Source organism: Hemitrygon akajei, chromosome 3 (assembly GCF_048418815.1).
Source record: "Hemitrygon akajei chromosome 3, sHemAka1.3, whole genome shotgun sequence".
Classification (NCBI taxonomy): domain Eukaryota; kingdom Metazoa; phylum Chordata; class Chondrichthyes; order Myliobatiformes; family Dasyatidae; genus Hemitrygon; species Hemitrygon akajei.
Window position 1 is genome coordinate 196,242,943 of NC_133126.1, and position 22,247 is coordinate 196,265,189.

The window sequence follows — 22,247 nt, forward strand, 5'->3', positions numbered from 1 at the left end:
GGAATCTTGAATGGTCGTTTCCTGGATTCTGTTACAGAGACTAACTATAACTATAAGTTTAGTTGTTTTCTGTAGTTGTTATTCAACTTGGAATTTATTTCAGTTATTAATGAGCTGAGGAAGTACCAACAGACTAAATTACATACCAGGTGTGGTTGTAAAAAAAAAACTTTATACACTGGAGGTTCCTTGTTATTGCTTTGGAAGTTATTTACGCTCTGCTGGGAGTGCAGATTAACCGAAAATTATTAGATATAATTATTATTCCTGCGAAATTCCCCAGCCGTTAGCCAAATGAACCTACATCAATAGATGAATCCCTCGAGTACCATGTCATCTTCAGAGACTTGACACATTATAATAGGTATAACAGTTTCAAACCGCTTTGATACATCTTCATATCTTCAATGACACAACATAAATGTTCTTCCCTGTAATTGTAATAAGTTTCTGCAAGAGAGTGATGTCTCCGTTTCTGTTTTTGCTGTTTCTCACCGCTTCACCAGAATCGCATGGAATCCTCTGTAAACCGAGAGCAAAAGTTCATTTGCCTGATTTGTCCAAAGATGGAGATGTCATCCTCGGTGGAATATTCACCATGCATTTGGATCTAATTCATGAGATTCATTCATTTACGTTTACACCTAAACCCGCTCTGTGCAAAAGGTGAGTTTACCTCTTGTAGTTTGCAATTCGTAATCTCTCTGAGTGCATACTGTTCTTATCCATTCATAAGTGATTTCAATGTGAGAGCTAATGATCTCCTGATTTTTTTTCTTTACCTAATTGTACTGATATCTTATCTTTCTGCTGATATAGCCTGGTAGAATAATAATTTAATCTTGTTGCATCGACATGAAATATAGAATTAACGGTCACAAAATGTCCTTTGCACAATCACACAAATAGACTCTCTCTCTCTCTCTCTCTCTCTCTCTCTCTCTCTCTCTCTCTCTCTCTCTCTCTCTCTCTCTCTCTCTCTCTCTCTCTCTCTCTCTCTCTCTCTCTCTCTCTCTCTCTCTCGCTCTCTTTCTCTCTCTCTCTCTCACACTCTCTCTCTCACTCTCTCTATGTCTCTGTCTCTGTCTCACTCTCCCTTTCACTCTCTCTGTATCTCTCGCTGTCTCTCCCTCTCTCCCTCTCTCTCTCTCTCTCTCTATCTATCTATCTCCGACGAAAAATGCGGCTTTAAATAAATATTAGTCTTGTTATTTTTCTCCATATTAGAATTACTGGAAAACACACAACAAATGTTATTTTTCCCCATCTGATTGTGCACTGTCGTTGGGTATATTGTGGTATATTAGATTCCACAGCGCCAAATTGGGTATTCTGCAGTCAGATGGAATGGAAAATTCAGTGATGTGTCCAATTCAAGGCATTATACATTCAATCCACCAAAAAAGGGTTCTGCATTGTGATGCTCAATTTTCTTATTTATCAGATGGTATTCATCCTTTGAGAGAGATATGATCAAGTTCATAGGTCTGGCAATTGATACAGGATGGATGCACTCTCAGCAAATTGGTATATTAATAATTTTACATGGCAAAATTTATGGCAGATATTCATGTTTCCCACGTCACAGACACTAGAATTCTGAATACTCAACACACATCCGTACATTCAACGAACATACATAGTTGAAAATGAGCAGGGAGAAAAAATTTCCTAATGGTCATCTCTATAACAAATGAAGAAAAGAGAAAGTCTCTTTCACATGCAATTTTGTGAAACCCAGGATATTTGAAACTGGAAACCAGGTCACCATCCAATGGGAAATGCAGCCGCAGCTTCTCAACTAACCATTCACACTGGAAATGACTTTAGAAATTCAGAATAAAGGACTGATGTTGGATCTCGGCAGGTCAGGCAGAATATGTGTAAGAAAATGAACAACCGAGATTTCAGAACGAAACCGTTCATTTGTAACCATATAGCTCCTGTTAACGTTTTAAAAATAAGTAGTTACTTCGTTTTTGCAGTGGTAAGGACGACGTCACAGAGTTTAAGGTACAGAGCGTCGCATTATGTACATAGTGAAACACAACAAACATACTCTTAATAGAAAATAAATACTAAAAAGGATGAATGTAATATAAAACATAAGTACACATAATAGCACTGACTCTTTTTATTGTCAACGCTTCTATGCACATTTTATTTTGAAAATTGCGTGTTTAAAAGGCGAATGGACTTAGCCAGAACACGGGATTAGTCTCTTCTCCTGCTGATGGCAGGGATCCATAGCGGCGTCCAAATGGCATGAGAGTGCATTATGTATGAATTGCATGAATAATGTCTCGTACTATTTGTTGAATTGTCTTTATTGTCCTTCTCTTATGAGTGATTCTTATTCGTGGCCAATGATTTAATTACTTATTCTGACTATTCTACTGAATGGGGTTGATAGCGTTCATTGCGGAAAACCGTACAGTGATGATGCTGATCTAATGTCTGAAAAATTGATGGCTGCACCTGAAGTTTCCTCCTCTTCCAAATGAAGAATTGTCCTTGTTGGCACGTAATGAGTATCAGCCCACCATTGATCTTATAAGTGATTTTGTTGTCTGCAGTTGTGCTGATCTACTTACAATCTCCGTCACGGTTTATCGGCTGGGCTCTGATTTCCAGAGTTAGGGCAGTGTACTGCTGTTTTCTAATGTCACGACATGGGGGATCGATTTTAATAGTACTTCGGTGAATGTACAGTAAATGGAGGGATAGAGATATTGTGTAGGCCGAATCGATTTGTTTAGTTTAACATTGAATTAGCAGGGCAATTTGTTCAGCAGAATTATTCTATGAACTACGCTAAATTGTTTTATGTTCCATGTGTATTTAAATTTAACTGATATCACCCAATTTAAATACAGTTCAGAGATGATGAAGAAAATCACTTGAAGACACTGAGAACATTTATATCATGACGAATCTTGATGTGGGAACTCAGACTGAATCGTAGAAAATTTAGTGAGTTCCTTGTGCATTTTGTGTGTGTTATTCTGGATTTCCAGCATTTTTAAAATTTCATTTATAATGATATTTATTGGCTTCTGTCCCCGAACACTTAATATTCCTCTGGTTTGTGTCCATAATATTTCTAATCAGAGTTACCTGAGTACAACAGCTCTCAAAACTTTTCGATTATTCCGATAAGTAAACTGACTATTGCAGAACGGCAGCAGAAATTTTCATCATCTGAGCCCACTGCGTTCTCGCTACGAAGAGAAAGGGGTCTTCAGATGCTGGAAATCCTGAAAGGCACAAATAAATTATTAGAGGAACTCAAGGCCGACGCAAGGAGGAGAATATTCGGCCGTTGTTTCGGGGGAGGTGGGTGGGGGGGAGGGTGGGAGTGGAACATCCTTCATCAGAACTAGAAAGCTGCTGTTGTCGGGTTCCATGACCATATGATGTGTGGCCCTTTCCTGTCCAACGCTGACGAAGGGTCTCGACGGAAAACGGCAAACGTTTATTTTCTTTCCGTAGACACAGTCTGACATGCTGAGTTACTTCAGCATTATTTCTGTGTTGCTTTGACCTTGATATTCACCTCAAGATCGGGCACGTACTTCTAGGAATACGGTTCCATTCCAGTCGTCTCCGAAAAGATCACCTGAACCCTCTTTACTGTAAAATGGTGCGAATTAGGTCTATTGAGCTGGTGAAATAGCTAACAATCAGCCTGCATCCGAATTCGAGGTCAGTGCTGTGACATCCTTCTCCGATACCAAGAAAACTGTTAAATTAAAAGCAAATCAAATTTAAGATTATCTAATGTTATTTCCTGATTGAATTGGAATTCTGAAAAGCTTTATCACCTCCTCTTGCAATTATCCCACAGTTTTTGGTTAGCAAGTTTCCGACTGGCGCAAACGATGATCTTTGCCATTGAAGAGATAAATCAAAATGAAAATCTACTTCCGGGGATCACACTTGGGTATCAGATCCATGATGACTGCTCGTCCCCCGCGATCGCTTCGAAAGCAGCGCTCGCTTTGATCAACGGAGAAGACGAATCAATTGAATACCCACAATGTCGAGGTTCCTCCAACGTCGCCTCCATTATAGGCTGCGAACTATCTACAAATTCCATCGTAACCGCCAGGACAATCGGTTCCTTTGGAATTCCGTTGGTAACGTCTCAACTATTCGATTGCATTTTTACTATCATGGCACCATCTCATTATTAGCACCTAAACAAACATATGATCCTATGTCAGGACAAAGTGTCAGCAGTGATGTCTTAATCTCGGATACAAACACATCTAAATGTGTACTTTTTATCGTGAGTTGTTATAGTCGTTGAAATATGCAGAAACTGGTTATGCTCCATTCACTGTAATAAACTGTGCACATGTTAACTTATCCCCTATTACATTTCGTTGTAATGGAACATACAGCACAGAACATAGAACAGTACAACCCAGGAACATTCCTTTCGGTCGATGTGTTGAGCTGGCATAATTGAAGTATTAGTTAAATAATCAGTTGAACTAGTCCCTTTTGTATACAGAATATGCATCTCCCTCCTTCTTATACACAGTTAAGTACCCATCTGAGAAATTCTTAAACGTCTGTCTCGTAGTTTCCACCATTACTGCAATAGGCAGCACATTCCAGGCATGAATACTATGAAAAAATGTTGTGTATAACTCCTTTAATCTTTCCTATTTCTCACGTTAAATGCTAGTATGTGATATTTAAACCGGTGGAGAGAAAAAATAAGAAACACCGACATTCGACTCAATCTCAATAATCTTATATATTTCTATCACGTATCCCCTAATCCTCCCGATCAAAGGAAGTTTGGTGAACTGAAGTTTGACCAAACTCATAACACAGGTCGTCTGATGTAAGCAGCAACTTTGTAATCCTGCACCTCGTCGGAAGCCACTGTATCGTTCAGATAATTGAGCGACCAAAATTGACAGTAGTGAACCTGTTGCTTCTGACTGTAGTTTTATAAACAGAATAATCAATAAGCAGTTTATGCAACGTTGTAAATTATGCAAGTACGCTTTATTTTCTTCATGTTGCATATTCAAATCTTAAAATTAAGTTATTTTTTTCATCTCAACAGGTTAGTTACTACGCCACCTGCTCCTGCCTTAGTGATAAAAAAGAATATCCCACGTTTTTTCGAACTATTCCCAGCGATCAGTACCAATCCAAAATCCTCGCTGAGCTTGTGAGAACTTTTGGTTGGACTTGGATTGGAACTATTAGGAGTAACACCGAATACGGTAATTTCGGAATGCAAGGTTTTATGGAACATGTGGAAAAGTTTGGTGTTTGCATTGCCTACTCTGAGTCATTTTACAGGACAGACCCTCCAGAGAAAATCACCAAAATTGTTCAGGTGATTAAACAGGCGTCCACTAAAGTAGTAGTTGCCTTTGTTCACATTGGTGATATGCGAATTTTATTGAATGAAATATTGCGTCAAAATGTTACCGGTATACAATGGATTGGAAGTGAAGCTTGGGTAACAGAAGATTTTCTGCTTCCTGAAGAAAGAGTGATTTATCTCGCAGGCACAATCGGCCCAACCATTCGAAGGACAGACATAGATGATCTCAGAGATTATCTCCATAATGTCCATCCTTCTAAGTTTCCTGGCAGTACTTTGGTGAGGGAGTTTTGGGAAACAGTATTTTCCTGTTCTTTTACTGCTGACAACGGGACAAAACCAGGGAACGCTCCGGGTCAAGCTAGGCAATGTACAGGGAAGGAACAGATGGAAGGGATGGAAAATGCATACCTTTCGGCGATAATGGACGGGAGTTCATACCACGTGTATACAGCTGTCTACTCCATCGCTCATGCACTGCACAATCTGCTAAGCTCTATAGAAGGCGACGGACCCTTTAGGAATCAAACAGACGCACGTATTGAAAATTTCGAACCATGGCAGGTAGGCATGTAGTTCTCTTTCTAAAGCAAGGTCCCCATTTAGAAGGTCATCAATCATGAGAACATTCTGAATCCCATATCGTGTTACATTGTCGTTTTCTGGTATGCAACTGCTATCCTCTATAGATTTGCAATATATTCCCTTTGTGATGGTCAAACTTTTATTCTCAGAAAAAAGGTTTACAAATGTTTAGTACGCCAATATCTTAATCAATGGGGAATGCAGTGCAGGAATGCAATCTCTTCCAGTAACTGCAATACGCGCTCCTTTCGTTTACGTAGGGTAATCATTCAAGTATGAATCTTTGTAAGATCACTGTTAAAATTCTCCTGCTCCCTGTATAGTAGCTGCCTTTGGACTTTATTACGCTTTATTAGGTAGTGTGAGAGGCCAGCACCTAACTGTATATCGAACAGGGTTGCATTCCTGCGGTACTGCAATGACATGCAAGCCTAGAGAACGAGTTCGAGACCTTCGTCAGATCTAAAACCTAGAGCATCTTATTTGCTTGTTTTATCTGGGGAATCCCCTGTATCATTCCTAAAGTAGCTTCAGCGCTTCCTTGGCAGTCTTAAATATACGTTTCTTCTTTATCTGGTGCTTATCGTGTAGCACAGATTAATATTTTACATTGATGGCAAATGTATATGTTTGCATTTACGTAGACTGAATCTGCACTCAGATTAAAGAATACTCTCCATTGCTTCCTTCTCCAATACACCCTCTCCGCACCCCTGCTGCAGTTACTGCATTACCTCCGCAAGGTGAATTTCACCACAAAGACAGGTGATCCAACATATTTTGATGAAAATGGAGACCCTGTTCCAAGATACGAATTCGTGAACTTACAAGCGAATTTCAAGGGGAGCGTTGACATTGTATACGTCGGATATTATGACGGCTCGGCACCGTTGGGGCACGAGCTAGTGTTGAATGTAGAGAAAATCAGGTGGAACACGAACCAAAATGCGGTATGGTCCTTCTTTTAACATCTACGCCCGTTGACCGAATGAAAAATGGTTGTATAACTGGGATGTGGGTGATAATGTAGAAACATATTGCTAATAATGATCTAGCATAATGTATTCATATTAAAGCGCACTCTCCAGAATTTGGTCTGTTTGCTCAAAAGTTTACAAAACAAGCGATGATATTTTTCAATGATATAGTAACTCAGGGTAGATTTGAGATTGACTGAACAGTTGGAGCTGATCGAACAAGGAGAATCGCTCACAAGGTAAGACGCTCATCATTTAAACTGTGGTGCGTAGATACTAAGCCTCCAAACATTTGGTGAATCTCTGGGATTCTCTGCACGAAGGTAGTAAAAGACAGGTTATGTATTAGATTCAGAAGATATTCGAAAGAAATTGAGGATAACGGGGATTTGGCAGAAAAATGGAGTTGAATATAGCATGCAGTAATTCGGATATGATCAGGTTGAATGTTTCGACAGGCTGGAAGGGCCGAGTGGCCTCTTTCTACATGCTGCGTTCTTGTGTGACTATGTTTTCCATTTCTCTTCGCAAATTAATATTTACTAACCTAGAGAACAATGTTATAACGCCAGATTGGCTTTCACGATTCAAGGAACGCTTCAGCAAAGAAGGAGGGCCTTCTGCCCATCTAGCCCATGCAGAACTATTACTCATACTAGTCCCATAGAGCTCTACCCACAACATAACCCAGCAGATCTATGTAAAATTCTCTTAAAGTTTGAAATTATACCCGTCCACTCTTCCGTTGTCAGCTCTATTCACGATCTCACCACCCCTCAGTAATGAAGTTGCCCTCTCAAGGTCCAGTTAAATATTTCACCTTTCCCTTTTAACCCATGACCTCTAGTTCTAGTCTCACCAAAACTCTGTTGTAAAAATCTGTTTGTATTTATCCTGACTGTACTCATGATTTAGTACACTCTGTATAAACTCCCCTCATTCATGTAAGCTTGAGTGAATAAAGCGCTAACCTATCTTATCCTTTCCAGAAACTCGTGTCCTCAGATCCTGGCAACATCCTTATGAATTTTCTCTGCACGTTTTAAATCTTATTGATACTTTTTCTATAGGTCGTTTACAACAACTGCTCTTACTACTCTAAATTAAATATCATACACGTCTTGCACATCTTCAGCATAACAACGGAAATCCTGTAGTGATTATATTGATTTATTCGGACCAACAGGCGAAAACTTCTCTTTATCAGCCTATCTACATGTCCGGCCACTGTCAATGAACTTTGAAACTGTATGCTTAGTTCCTTCTGTTTAACGCTTTCCGCAGTGCCCTACCACTCACGGCATAAGTGTTTTCCGGGTTTGCCTTCCCAAAGTGTAACAGCTCCCAATTCTCAGCAAGAAATTACATCTGCCATTGTTTTCGCTCATACCACCAGCCCGCACGGATGATGTGGCAAGCTTTAACGATCAATCTCGCTGTCCATTGTACCCGCAACTCGCTGTCATCGACAACTTTACTGATCGAGTTTACAAAATTATCATTCAGATTGTTACTATCGGATGACAATTAACAACGATCCACAACCGACCCATGTAGCATGGCAACAGTCACAGACATGGAGGCAGTTATGCAATCATAAACAACCACCTTGTCAGCTCTGCTGCGAAGCCCGTTTCTAACGCAATTTACTACCGCATCCTGAATGCCAAGCGACTGATATTGTTCGACAAAACTCCCGTGTGGGATCTTGTCTGAGGCCTTGCACAAGTCCAGAAGACAGCATCCATTATCTTGCAGTCATCAACATTCGTGGTTTCTCACACACACACACACACACACACACACACACACACACACACACACACACACACACACACACACACACACACACACAACAACAACTCCAGAAGATTGAATAAACACGAGCTGTTATGCACAGAAACTAAATAATCCTTGTCTATACAAACATTTAAATATACTGTAGACGCACAAGCTTCCTCCTATTTTTTTTTCTTACTTCTATAGATCTCCTAGGCGAATGCAGATGCAACAAAACCATTTTATGTCCCCCATCTCGTTAGGCTCCATGTTAGATCGCCACGCATATCTTCCAAAAGATAGATCTTTGCCACTTTCTCTCTTAACGTATCTGTCGAAGCCCTTGGAATTCTCCATCACCTTGTCTAGTGCATCCAGTTTTTAGGCCTCCTGACACCAATATAAATTGCACACTTATACGTCATATACTATTTGTGTGCGGCAAGACTGTGGATGCTATATTCTGGAATTTCGCAAGGCCTTTGATAAGGTCCCAAATGGAAGGTTGCTTAAGGATTTGATTGGAGTACAGTTAAGATGCAATAGAAGCGTTCCTGTATAACAGAAAGGTTCTGTTCTTGTGTAATATATGTGATTTCTTGGACAATCCAGCCACCCCGATCTGCCACCTCTGCGCTAGGTACATTGAGGTCAAGCTCCTAAGAATCCACGTTAGGGAGCTGGAGCTACAGCTTGATGATATTCAGCTAATTATGGAAAGTGAAGCAACGATATACAGGCTACAGGGAGGTACTCAGGCCAAGGCTACAGACGTCAGATAAAAGGGTGTCTTTTAGGACAGGGAAGGGCTAACATCAGAAAATTGAAGGCACATCTGTGGCCGTCTCCCTCAACAATAAATTTTCCATTTTGTGTACTGTTGGCGTGGAACGAAATAACTAAGGAAGAAATAGTGGCAGAGCCTCTAGCACTGAGTCTGGCTCTGTGACACTGAAGGGTAGGGAAATGATGTGGATGGGAGCCGTAATAGGGGACTCTATATTTATGGGGAGAGATGGACCATTATATGGACGTAAAATAGAAGCACGGATACTAGTTTGTATCCACAATATTTTCGGACGTGTCGAGAATATCCTAGAAAGGGAGGCTGAGCAATCAGAATTTGTAGTACATATTGGTAACAAAACATAGATAAAAAATATTGGAGGTGCTGCAGAACGAATACTTGGAGTTCGAACGGAAACTGAGAAACAGAACCTCAGGGAAGGAAACCTCGGGACTGCATCCTGTACCACGCGAAAGTGACGTTAGTAATAGTATAGAGTTACAGATCAATGCGTGCTTGAAGAATTGGAGCAGCAAGCAGAGATTCAGATTTCTGGATTTAATTCTGGATTCAGATTTAATTGTAACCTTTTCTGGGGCAAGTGGGACTTGCGAAAAAGGGACGAGTTACCCTTGACACAAAAGGGCGCCAATATTCTTGCGGGCAGATTTACTGGAGCTGATGGTTTAAAGTAATATGGCAGTTAGATGGGAGCCCGTACCATAGTGCTGTGGATGAGTCAGCAGGTTTACAATTAGATGATGGACGTGATATGAATGTAATGAAGGACAATACACTGATTGGGTACAAATGCAGACAACGCAAAGAGTTAACTTGTTCCACGTGGCAAAATTCGTACTGAAGATGCTATATTTAAATAAGCTCAGCATTTGGAATGAAGCGGACAAACGTTTTGAGAATTTAGAGTTTGGGAAGCATCGTGTACGGGACATCGTGAGTCATGGTTGAAATAATGCCATAGTTCGGAGATTGTATTTCATCTTAACAAAAGATGTCATCTCATCAGAGAATGTTGAATCTTTGTAGGTGGAGTTAAGAAAAAACTATGGGAGTCATATATAGGCACACAAATAGTAGCCAAAATGTGGGACTGAGATAAAGCGAGCTGGAAATGATGTGTAATAAGGGTAATGGTGAATTCACTGTGAAAGGGGATCGGGAAAATCAGGTTGGAGTCGAATTGCAACAAAGGGAACGTGTTAAATCCCTATGAGATGGCTTTTTAGAGCAGGTTTTGCTTGAGCCTACTTGGGGAAAGCCTATCTTAGACTGGGTGCTGTGTAATAACACAAATATTTTCCGGATGTGAACGTAAAAGAAACGTTAAGAGGCAGTGATCACGATTAGTTTGAATTCATACGGAAACTTGACAGGGAGAAGCAGAAGCCTTACGTATCAGAGTCGCAATAGAATAAGGTGAATTACAGAGGCATGAGAGAGGAGTTTGTCCAAATAGATTATAGGAGGATTCTGGTGGGGCTGACGGCAGAGTAGAGATGGCTGAAGCTCTCCCGGTGCAGGATAGAATGCCCCACAGAGGAAGACGTACTCCAATGGCAGAGGGAGGCAGCCGTTCTTATCTGACACCGGAAGATAAGAACTGCATGAAAGCCAATTAAAGCGTTTATATGGTAGCAACACTGAGTGAGAGGTTGTATGAATCCAAAACTAAAAAAACAAAAAAAAACAACCGTTTAAAGCGGAAACGTTGAAATCTGAATGCAAAACAGCCAATAACATAAAACGGGCTATCAAAACATTTCATCAGGTATGTAAAGAGTAAAACGGGGGCGGGGACAATGTTGAACCACTGGAAACTGATGCTGCTGAAGTAGTAATAGGGGACAAAGAAATTATAGATAATCTTAATGCGTACCTTCCATCTGGCTTCACTTTGCAAAACGTTAGCAATATGCCAGATGCCCTTGAGTGTCGAATGGAAAAAAAGATGCGACACTGGCTGACAAGAGAAGTCAAAGCCAAGGTAAAATCAAAGGTGAGGGCATGCAAGGAAGTAAAAATTAGTGGAAGAAAGACGATTGGGTGTTTTTGAAAGCGTAAAAAGGGAAACAATGAAGGTCATTAAGAGGGAACAGATGAACTACAAAATAAAGCTAGAAAATAATATCAAAGAGTATACTTAATGCATTTTCAAGTATATAGAGAGTAAAGGGCAGGTGAGAGTAGCTATAGGACAGATAGAAAATTATACTGGATAAATTGTAATGGGAGATAAGGAGGTGACGGAGCAACTGAATGAGTATTTTGCATCAGTCTTCACTGAGGAAGACATCAGCAGTGTACCGGACACTCAAGGGTGTCAGGGAAGAGAAGTGTGCGCAGTCACAATTACGACAGAGAAAGTACTCAGGAAGCTGAATAGTCCAAGTGTTAATAAATCTCCCGGACCAGATGGAATGCTAGTTCTGGATTTTGTGGAGGAATTAGCAATGATTTTTCAAAAGTCAGTATATTCTGGCATGGTCCTGCAGGACTGGAAGATTGCAAATGTAGCTCCGGTTTTTAAGAAGGGGACAAGGAAGCTAAAAGGAAATTAGAGACCTTCTAGATTGACATCGATGGTTGGGAAGCTGTTGGAGTCGCTTGTCAAGGATGAGGTTATGGAGTACCTAGAAGCATATGACAAGATACGCAGAACTCTGCTTGGTTTCATTAAAGGAAAATCCTGCCTGGCAAACCGATTGCAATTTTTCGAGGAAATTACAAGTAGGCTAGACAAGGGAGATGCAGTGGATTTACAGAAGGCCTTTGACAAGGTGCCACACATGAAGCTGCTAAACAAGATATGTGGCTAAGGAATTACGGGTAAGTTACATACTTAAATAGAGCATTGGCTGATTGACAGGAAACAGAGAGGGGAAATAAAGAGATCCCAATCTGGTTGGCTGCCGGTTACCAGTGGTGTTCCACAGTGGTCTGCGTTGTTGGCCTCTTCTTATTACGCTGTATATCAACGATTTGGATTATGGAATTGATGGCTTTGTGGCTAAGTCTGCTGATAATACAAAGATAAATGGAGGGGCCGGAGGTCCTGAGGAAACAGAGACTGCAGAGAGACTTGGATAGATTGAGGAATGGGCAAAGAAGTGACAAATGAAATACAATGTTGGAAAGTGTATGGTCATGCACTTTGGTAGAAGAAATAAACGGTCAGACTATTATTTAAATGGGGAGAGAATTCAAAGTTCTGAGATGCAACGGGACTTGGAGTCCTCGTGCAGGGTACCCTTAAGGTTACCCTCCAGGCTGATTCGGTGTTGAAGAAGACGAATGCAATGTTCTAATTCCTTTCTGGAGGAATAGAGTATAGGAGCAGGAATGTGATGTTGAGGCACTATAAGACACTGGTAAGACCTCACATGGAGTACTGTGCGCAGTTTTGTGCTCCTTACTTAAGAAAGGATGTACTGACGTTGGAGAGGGTTCAGAGAAGATTCATTAGACTGACTCCGGGAATGAGAGGGTTAACATATGAAGAACGTTTGATCGCTCTTGGACTGCACTCCATGAAGTTTAGAAGAATGAGGGGGGACCTCATAGACACGTTTAGAATACTGAACGGCATGGACGAAGTAGATGTTGCAAAGTTGTTCCCCATGGTGGGGGAGTCTAGTACAAGAGGGCATGACTTAAGTACTGAAGGGCGCCCATTCAGAACAGAGATACGAAGATTTTTTTTAAGTGAATCTGGTGAATCTGTGGAATTTGTTGCCACGGACGACAGTGGAGATAAAGTAATTGGGTGTATTTAAGGCAGAGATTGATAGTCAGGGTATCAAAGGTGAGAAGGCGGGGGCATGGGTCTAAATGGGAGAATGGATCATCGCATGATAAAATGGCGGGGCTGTTTCGATGGGCCGAATGGCAGAGTTCTGTTCCTTTGTGTTATGTTCTTACGGGTTGGCAGTGCTGAGGAAGCAATGCGGTTGCAGACGGAATTGAGCAAATAATAATAAAAAAAGGAAACATTGTCAGACGGAAAAAAAGTGTTGGGAAAAGCAAGACTATGCATTTTGATAAAAGGAACGATTGTGCTGACGATTATTTAAGTAGGGAGAAGATTTAAAATCAGGAGCTCTCGTGCAAGTCTCCTAAATTACAGGCTGAGACTGTGATAAAGACGACTAAATGCAATTTTGGAAAATAAAATCGGGGAAAAAAGAACATCAAAAAGGAAATAATGCTGAGTCTTTACATGATACTTGTCAGGTCCCTCTTGGAGTATTGTCAACAGTATTGGGATCCATCTCTCAGAAAGGATGCATAGTCAGTGGAGAGAGTCTATGCGAGATGAATGAGGATGCTTCCAGGCATGAAGGGTTTGACATACGAGGAGCGTTTTCAGCCTTTGGCGTATACATGCAGAAATTGAGAATCATGCAGAAGGATCTCATTGAACCCTGCCTAATTTTGAAGAGTATATAGAGTGGAAGTGGAAAGGATGTTTTCTGTTGTGGGGGTATTCACAATCTTAAAACTGAGCAGCGACCTTTCAGAGCAGCAAAAGGTGATATTCTTTCCTTATGTTTTAATTATCAGCCAGAGTGTAGTGAATATGTAGAATGTTCCGCTAAATTCTGCACTGGAAGCTAATTCAGTGAATATACTTAAGATGTCGGGGTATCAAAGGATATGCAGGAGGAGGCAGCTGTACGCTTTGGAGTGGGATCCGAGAACAACCGTGTTAGAATGACGGAGGAGACTCGATGATCTGATTCTGCTCATATGTCTTCCGATTTTGTGGACTTATCTTCTTATTTTCTTTTCCCATTTGCTTTTTTAGGTGTTTAACAGCTCTGCGCCTTTTCTTTTCTTAACCTGGTCACTTTAGCTCACCAGGATCAGAGTTAGATCAGCTTTTTTATTCTGATTGGAACATGCAATCACTGTACTCTCAAAGTTTCACATTTGAAGGCCTCCCACTTACTGAGAACACTTTTGACAGACAAAAAAACAATAAACGCAACTTCTCATAATCCACAGTCGCCAGAACGTTTCTGATATCATTAACACAGAGCTTTCTCCAAATTAGAATCTCAATCCGCGGACCAGACCTATCCTTCTACATAATTATTTTGAAACTCGATACAGTGTTAGCTTGCACAGACATCTGTCACATACCGGCTCTCATTTCCTAATAGAAGACGTACAATCATATTCATTGAAGCTGGTGTCGCTATATGCTGACAGAGGAAATTCTCCTGTTTGTCCCAGCCAGCCTTTTTGTCAATATGAGTGTCTTATTCAATATGTTGAAAGCTAAAATCACCATATATCAAAACCTGATGTTTGTTACAACAGTCTGTGATTTCTCTACACAATTTCTATTCTAAATCACCCAGGCTGTTGGGAGGTCTATGCTATAATCTCATTCATGTGCTCATTCGCTTATTCCTCATTTTCACTCATATAGTTTTAGTAGACGGGATGTGTAATCGGGCCTATCTGAGCAATGCCCAGATATTTTCCATGACCGCTAATACCATCCCGCCCTCCTATAGTCATGTCTATATCAATGGAACCCTGGAGCATTGAGCTAATGTTCCGATGCCTGCTATAAGTATAACTCACAAATGGCTATAAATGCATAATTCCGTGTGCAGATCCATGCACTAGGCTCATCTGCCTTTTCTACACTACACCTTGCAATTAAATGTATACAAGCCAAAACGTTACTCTCACCACGCTAAGACATTCCATTGCACACAGGGCATGCATGTAGGCTTAACACTGTTGTTACGTATAATCACACTCCAATCTGCACTGGAGCTCGAAATTGCACTACTCTGCAACTATATTTATAGCCGTCTCATGCAGCACCATCGAATTTTCTCGTAAGGATGTTAGCCACAACAAGTTAAAATGTAGCAAGTCACTTTTCTACAGGTCCCATCTTCCCTGGAAGAGACAAATGATCCAAACTTATGAATCCATCACCCCTACACCAACCCTTTCGCTACGTGTTAAACTGTACAGTCATCCATTTTCTATTCTTGCCTGTAGGTGTGAAGCGTAGCGACCTTTACATTAGAATCACGGAAAGTCGTCCATTACCTTAGCACATATCTCCCTGAACTCAGTTTGTGGCACCTCGTCACGCTGCTTACACATATTATTGGTACCGATTTTGACCACGACTCTGACATGTCGCCCTTGAACTTCGGAATGTTGTGGACTCGTTCGGAATACATCCCTAACACTGGAATCTGGGAGGGAATATACCACCTGGAAATCTGCTTGTCCACAAACCTTCTGTCTGTTCCCTTAACCAATCGATGAATTATCACTGCAGCCGTTATTTCACGACAAGGGAAATGACCATGGGACGGGAGGCCATAGAGCATAGTTAGAACTTCTCTAACTTCCGTTAATGCTCCTCCTCCCCTTCTTACCCCATCCCAGATTTATTCCCCCCACTCCTTTTTTTCTGTCTCTCTGCCGATCACTCTTTGCCTGTTCCTCATCTCTCTCTGATGCGTCCCTCCCCCTTTTTTCTCCCTCGGCCTCCCGTCCCATATTCCTTTCCCTTCTCCAGTTCTGTATCCCTTTTGCCAATCACCTTTCCATCCCTTAACTTCACCAAACCCCCTCATGTCTTCTCCTATCATTTCGGGTTTCCCCCTTCCCCTCCTACTTTAAAATCACTTACTATATTTAATTTCACTTAGTCCTGACAAAGGGCCTCCTCCCGAAACATCGACTGTGCTTCTTCCTATAGATGCTGCCTGGCCTGCTGCGTCCCACCAGCATTTTTTGTGTGCTGCTTGAGATCACAGCGTGGATTGTTATTTGGAGCTATGATGTCGTGGCCAATACAGAGACTTGGCTGGCTTAGGAATAAGAATGGTTACCTCCAGTGCCAGGCTTTAGATGTTTCAGGACGTACATGGTGGGAGGCAAATACGGTGGGAGCGTGAATGTTTTTCGGTTGCAGAAAAGGCGAAAGACATCGAGCAACAAATAGGGAGACATATTCTGGAAAGGTGTAGTCATATCGTGGTTGGCCTGGTGGGAAAATTTAATTTCCCAATTATTGATTCGCATCTCCCTAGAGCGAGGGGTTCAGATGGGGTGGTGTTTGTTTGGTGTGTTCAGGAAGGCTTCTTTACATAATATGTATATCAGCCTACAAGAGGAGAGGCGGTTCTTGATCTGGTATTGGGAAATGAACTTCGTCAGGTGACAGATCTCTCACTGGGAAAGCATTTTGGAGAGAGTGATCCCAATTCTGTCTTCGTTACCAAAGCATTGACAGGGACAGGAGCAGAAAAGTTAGGAAAGCGTTTAATTGGCATAAGGGGAAATAAGAGGCTATTAGGCAGGCAATTGGAAGCATAAATTGGGAACAGATTTTCTCAGGGAAATGTACGGAAGAAATGTGACAAATGTTCAGGGGTTACTTGCGTGCAGTTCTGCGTAGGTACGTTCCAATGAGACAGGTGAAAGATGGTAGGGTACAGAAACCGTGGTGTACAAAGTCTGTAGCAAATGCAGTCAAGATGAAAATAACAGCTTACGAAAGGTGTAAAAAGCGAGGTAATGATAAAAATATAGAAGATTATAAGGCTAGCAGGAAGGAGCTGAAGAAAATAGTAGTAGAGCCAGAAGGGACCATGAGAAGGCCTTGGCGGACAGGATTAAGGAAAACACCAAGGCATTCTACAAGAATGTTGAGAGCAAGTCAATAAGACCTGAGAGAATTGGACCAATCATGGTGGACAATGGGAAAAAAACGTGTGTATGAAACCCGTGAAACCCGTAGCAGAGGTACTTAATGTGATATTAAGAAAGCAGATGTGCAGGAGATTTTGAAAGCCATAATTTTGGATAAGTCACCAGGGCTGGACGAAATGTACCCACGACTACTGCGGGAAGCGAGGGAGGTGATTGCTGAGCCTTTGCCGATGCTTTTTGCATCAACAATTGGGACGAGAGAGGTTACAGAGGATTGAAGGGTTGCAGATGCTTTCCATTATTCAAGGAAGGCAGTAGGGATAACCCAGCAAATTATAGATCAGTGAGTTTTACTTCAGTGATTGGTAATTTGATGGAGAGGATCCTTAGAGGCAAGATTTATGAAAATTTGGAGACGGATAATATGATTAGGAATGGTCAGCATGGGTTTCTGGAACACAGGTCGTACCTTAAGAGTTTGATTGAGGTTGTAACTGAACACATTGACGATTGTAGAGCACTAGATGTATGGATTTCAGCAAGGCATTTGACAAGGTACCCCATGCAATGCTTATTGAGGCATGGGATCCTCAGTATTGGAAGGATATGGACTCTGTAGGAAAGGTGCAGAGGACGTTCATGAGAATGTTGCCTGGATGAGAATAGGTTGAGGGAACTCGGATATTTTGCCTCGCAGCGACCGAGGAATAGATGTGCTCTGATAGAGAGTTATAAGATGGTGAGACGCATTAATCCTGCGGATCGTCAGAGGCATTTTCCCGGGGCTGAAATGGCTAGCACGAATCGGCAGAGTTTTAAGGTGCTTGGAAATAAGTACAGAGGAGATATCAGGGGTAAGCTTTTTTTTCGCAAACAGTGGTGAGCGCGTGGAATGGGCTGGCGGCGATAGTGGTAGAAGCGGATACGATAGGGTCTTTTCAGAGCCTTTTAGATAAGTACATGGAGCTCCGAAAAAGATAGAGGGTTATGGGTAACCTTAGGTAATTTCTCAGGTAAGAACATAATCGGCACAGCTTTGTAGTTCGAACACCCTGTAACGTGCTATAGGTTTCTATATATTATTAGAACATAGAACAGGGAAATCCACAGCACATTAGGTTCCCTTGGGTCCACAACATTGTTCCAACCACGTAACCTACTTCGAAACAGCTTAGAAATAACATCACGCCTAGACTTCTATTTTACAAAGCTCCAGCTACATTCCACCTGAGTCTCTTGAAAGATCGTACTGTATCTGCCTTTGTTTCAATCGCTCTCAGTGCATTCCACGCACCCACCACTCTTTGTGTTAAAGACTTACCTCTGACATCCCCTTTGTGTCTACTTCCAAGTACCTTGAAAGTATGTGTTCGCTATTTCAGCCCTGGGATTACAGCCTCTGGCTATCCACACCATCAATGCCCTTCATCATCTTATACACCTCTATCTGGTCACCTGTCATCCTCCGCCACTCCAGTGGAAAACACCATGTTTACTGAACCTATTATCATGAGGGATGCTCTCCAATCCACAGAACATCCCTGTAAATCTCTGTTGAATTCTCTCTAGAGTATATGGATTCTTCCTGTAGTGAAATGACCAGAACTGAACACATCCTCTTCATTAATGTCTATACGCTCAAACGTTGAAGTCCGCTGCACGCCATACCCTCAGTGTTCAAGGTCCTGTAGAATATATTGCGCAGTTATACGGTCTGTCAACGTTCATCTGTATTTAACATTTTCAAACTTTTCTTGCTCCCTTTCAAAAGCTTTTTTTTTTCTTTGCCAACTATTCAGCATCCTTTATGGATGTTTTTACTCATCTAATGGAAACTATATGGAACTTTCCCTTAATCTCAGATTCCACGAGCAATCTGTTCAGAGCCCTGTCTTCCTGGAACAAGAAAAGTAAGCCGGAAAGGGCAGCCAATATGTTGTTTTGACTGTGCAGAATGCGCCGATGGTGAGATCAACAACGCCACTGGTAAGTGCTAAGATCAACAGCTATTTTTCTCAATGCGACAGTTCTGTGTATTAAATGATTATCTAATACGTACCCTCTGTGCTCCATCGACTAGAACAAGCGAGATCTCCGTGTAGCCATCCATTTCAATACAACTTCCCATTCCCAGTATCATATGTCCATCCATGACCTCCTTCACTGTCGTGATAACGCTACACTTAGGGTGGAGGAACAACAACTTATATTCGGTTTGGGTCGCCTCCAACTTGTTGGCAAATACTTTTCAACCCACCTTCACAAATTCCCATCGCTTTTTTCCTCTCTAATGTTACCTCCTTGACCGCCCATCGTCCCCTCGGTACCCCTCAAAAACTCCAGCCTCCTTTTTTCTTTCGTCCATGGCCACCTGTCTCTTTTACCAAATACCGAGCGTATTGTTTCATTCCTTCCCCTGCAAGTTTCACCTATAGCCTCGTATTTCTCTCTCTCTCCCACCCCCAGTTTTCAAATATACTTCTCAGTTTTTTCCCTCTCTCCAGTCCTGCGGAAATATTTCAGCTGGAAACGTCGATTCCGCTTTTTCCCATAGATGCTGTCTGGCCTGCTGAGTTCCGACAGCATTTTGTGTGTGTTGTTTGAATTCGCAGCATGTGCAGATTTTCACTTGTCTGTGAAACGATTACTTTTCCAGATTCCTCGGATTGCATCAAGTGTCCTTCAGAATATTGGTCTAATGAGGCAAACACCCAATGTGTTCTCAAGAAAGTTGAGTTCCTTTCATTTCAAGACGTTCTGGGATGGGTATCAGTGTTGCTTGCTCTAGTAGGTGTGTGTTTTACAGTGGCCACCGCTGCAATTTTCTACCGGCATCGAGAAACACCAATGGTCAAAGCGAACAACTCAGAGCTCAGCTTCTTGCTTCTTTTCGGCCTTCTGCTTTGTTTTATTTGCCTGCTCGCCTTCATAGGAGAACCGTCCGACTGGTCTTGCATGCTGCGCCGCACGGCTTTCGGGGTTCTGTTCGTACTCTGCATTTCCTGCATCTTGGGTAAAACCATTCTTGTCGTAGTTGCCTTTAAAGCAACTCTACCCAAAAGTAGCGCGATGAACTGGTTCGGACCGGTGCAGCAACGCTTGGGCGTCTTCATCCTTACCTTTTTTCAAGGATTAGTTTGCGTTGGCTGGCTTAGTGTGTCACCTCCTTACGCCCTGAAAAATATGAGTCATTACAGAGACAAAATTATTTTGGAATGTAACGTAGGTTCATTGTCAGCCTTTTACTTAGTGTCAGCCTATATTGCTCTGTTGTCCGTTGTGTGTTTGGTGCTTGCATTCCTTGCCCGGAAACTCCCGGACAGTTTTAACGACGCCAAGTACATCACCTTCAGTATGCTCATCTTCTGCGCTGTTTGGATAACTTTTATTCCTGCTTATCTGAGTTCTCCAGGAAAGTACACTGTGGCTGTAGAGGTGTTCGCTATTTGGGCATCGAGCTTCGGTCTGCTCGTCTGTATTTTTGCACCGAAATGTTACATTATCTTACTGAAACCGGAGTTTAATACTAAGAAGCAAATGATGGCGAAAGGAACTTTACCTTAACTAGCAGCAGTCCTTTGTATAATTGTAGCAACAATGTGTAATCAGAGATTAGTAGATGCCGATTTTAATCTTTTGAACCTAATCACAGATTAATTTAGTGGGAATGCAGAAATTCCAAAAAATCGTTTACGGTATGCTCTAAATGGTTCAGATCAGACCAAACTGGCATATAATGATTAACACTATAATGTGATCTACAGGTAATCTGACGTCCAATTTACAGTATATTTATGGTTAATGCACTGTTAAACTTGCCATGTCAAACCTTCTCCTCTTAAATTTACACAAAATATGTGTCATCTTATCAGTCTGGAATTTGGGGATGATTAAAAAAACAACATATGTTTCTATTGTGTTGTTCAAGTCAATTTACATGGTTATTGGATAGTTCTTTATTTGTTACCGACGTTAGGCGATAACAAGAAAAAATATATCTAACGCAGCTGTGATCAAATATATTTGAGAGGATTGTCGAAAGTGCTCAGTTTGAACCAGTGTTTCAAGAATATCACAATCAACACCTAGTACAGAACTGGCTATGCTGCAATGGTGGACGTAAGTCCAAAGAACCTGGAAGCCTCAACGCCAGAGTTTCGAAAGAGATGTCTTCAAAGTCAGTGAATAATTTACTTTCCGACATCCACAATTATATGGATTCTTATGCTGTGGTGACAAAAATGACTGCAAAGGAGAAAGTAAACACACGAACCCAATAAATCTGGAGGTTCGAAGAGAACAATTGGGAAAATGCTGGAATATATCAGAAAGTGTGTTATATAAAGATACAAAAATAAAATAAAATTGTTGTGTTGAGACAAACTGTATTTATGAAGAATCTAAAGTTGCAATGTGATAATTAAAACGGAAACCTTAGTAATTTGTTCAGATTAAAGTCAGTTTATCGACAGTTACCTTTTAGATGATGGAGACTTGTACGACGTATAAAAAAGATTTTTCGACGAATGGAATGATCATCATCATTGCATCGAGACTGGTGGTGTTTAAGACAATAAAGAGGGAATATTTACGGACCTTTGTGGATGAAACCGGGTGAGAACTGTAGAAGAAGGGTGATGATATTGCAAAAAATATATATATTTTGAAAATGAAAGCAGACTCCTCTAAGGTCCTGTGTTTTACAAGAGATATTGTTTTTTTTTACATTGGCTGTTACCAATCGTGGTACAGTTAGTTGTTCATTGGCAAATCCCCTTTGTCGTTCTGCGAAAATCAACGTCACGCAGAGAACACACTATTACCCAAGAATTTCGTTGACTAGAATAGAACCGCTGGGTATGCTGGCTTAGACGAAGATTTTGGAGTATGTTAGGCTGACTTGAGTTAGCACGGATACTAATGAGTTACACTGAGAACCAGTACTTTCAAATATTTGGTTCTCAATCTGTAGAAATGACTTAGCTAAGGAAATGTAATGATTTAGAATTATCCGGATTGAAAATGGACCATGATGCCCAAATTGTCC

The 22,247-nt window shown here is 41.3% G+C and overlaps 1 protein-coding gene across 1 annotated transcript; it reads left to right on the forward strand.

The window, feature by feature from the left end:
- The first annotated feature begins 3,881 nt into the window (after positions 1-3,881).
- LOC140724649 (extracellular calcium-sensing receptor-like) lies at positions 3,882-20,764 on the forward strand. Its single transcript, XM_073039073.1, has 5 exons — positions 3,882-4,139; positions 5,087-5,920; positions 6,664-6,891; positions 19,063-19,186; positions 19,857-20,764. Exons 1-5 carry the CDS (start codon positions 3,882-3,884, stop codon positions 20,762-20,764), a joined length of 2,352 nt encoding a protein of 783 aa, XP_072895174.1.
- The last annotated feature ends 1,483 nt before the right edge of the window (positions 20,765-22,247 follow it).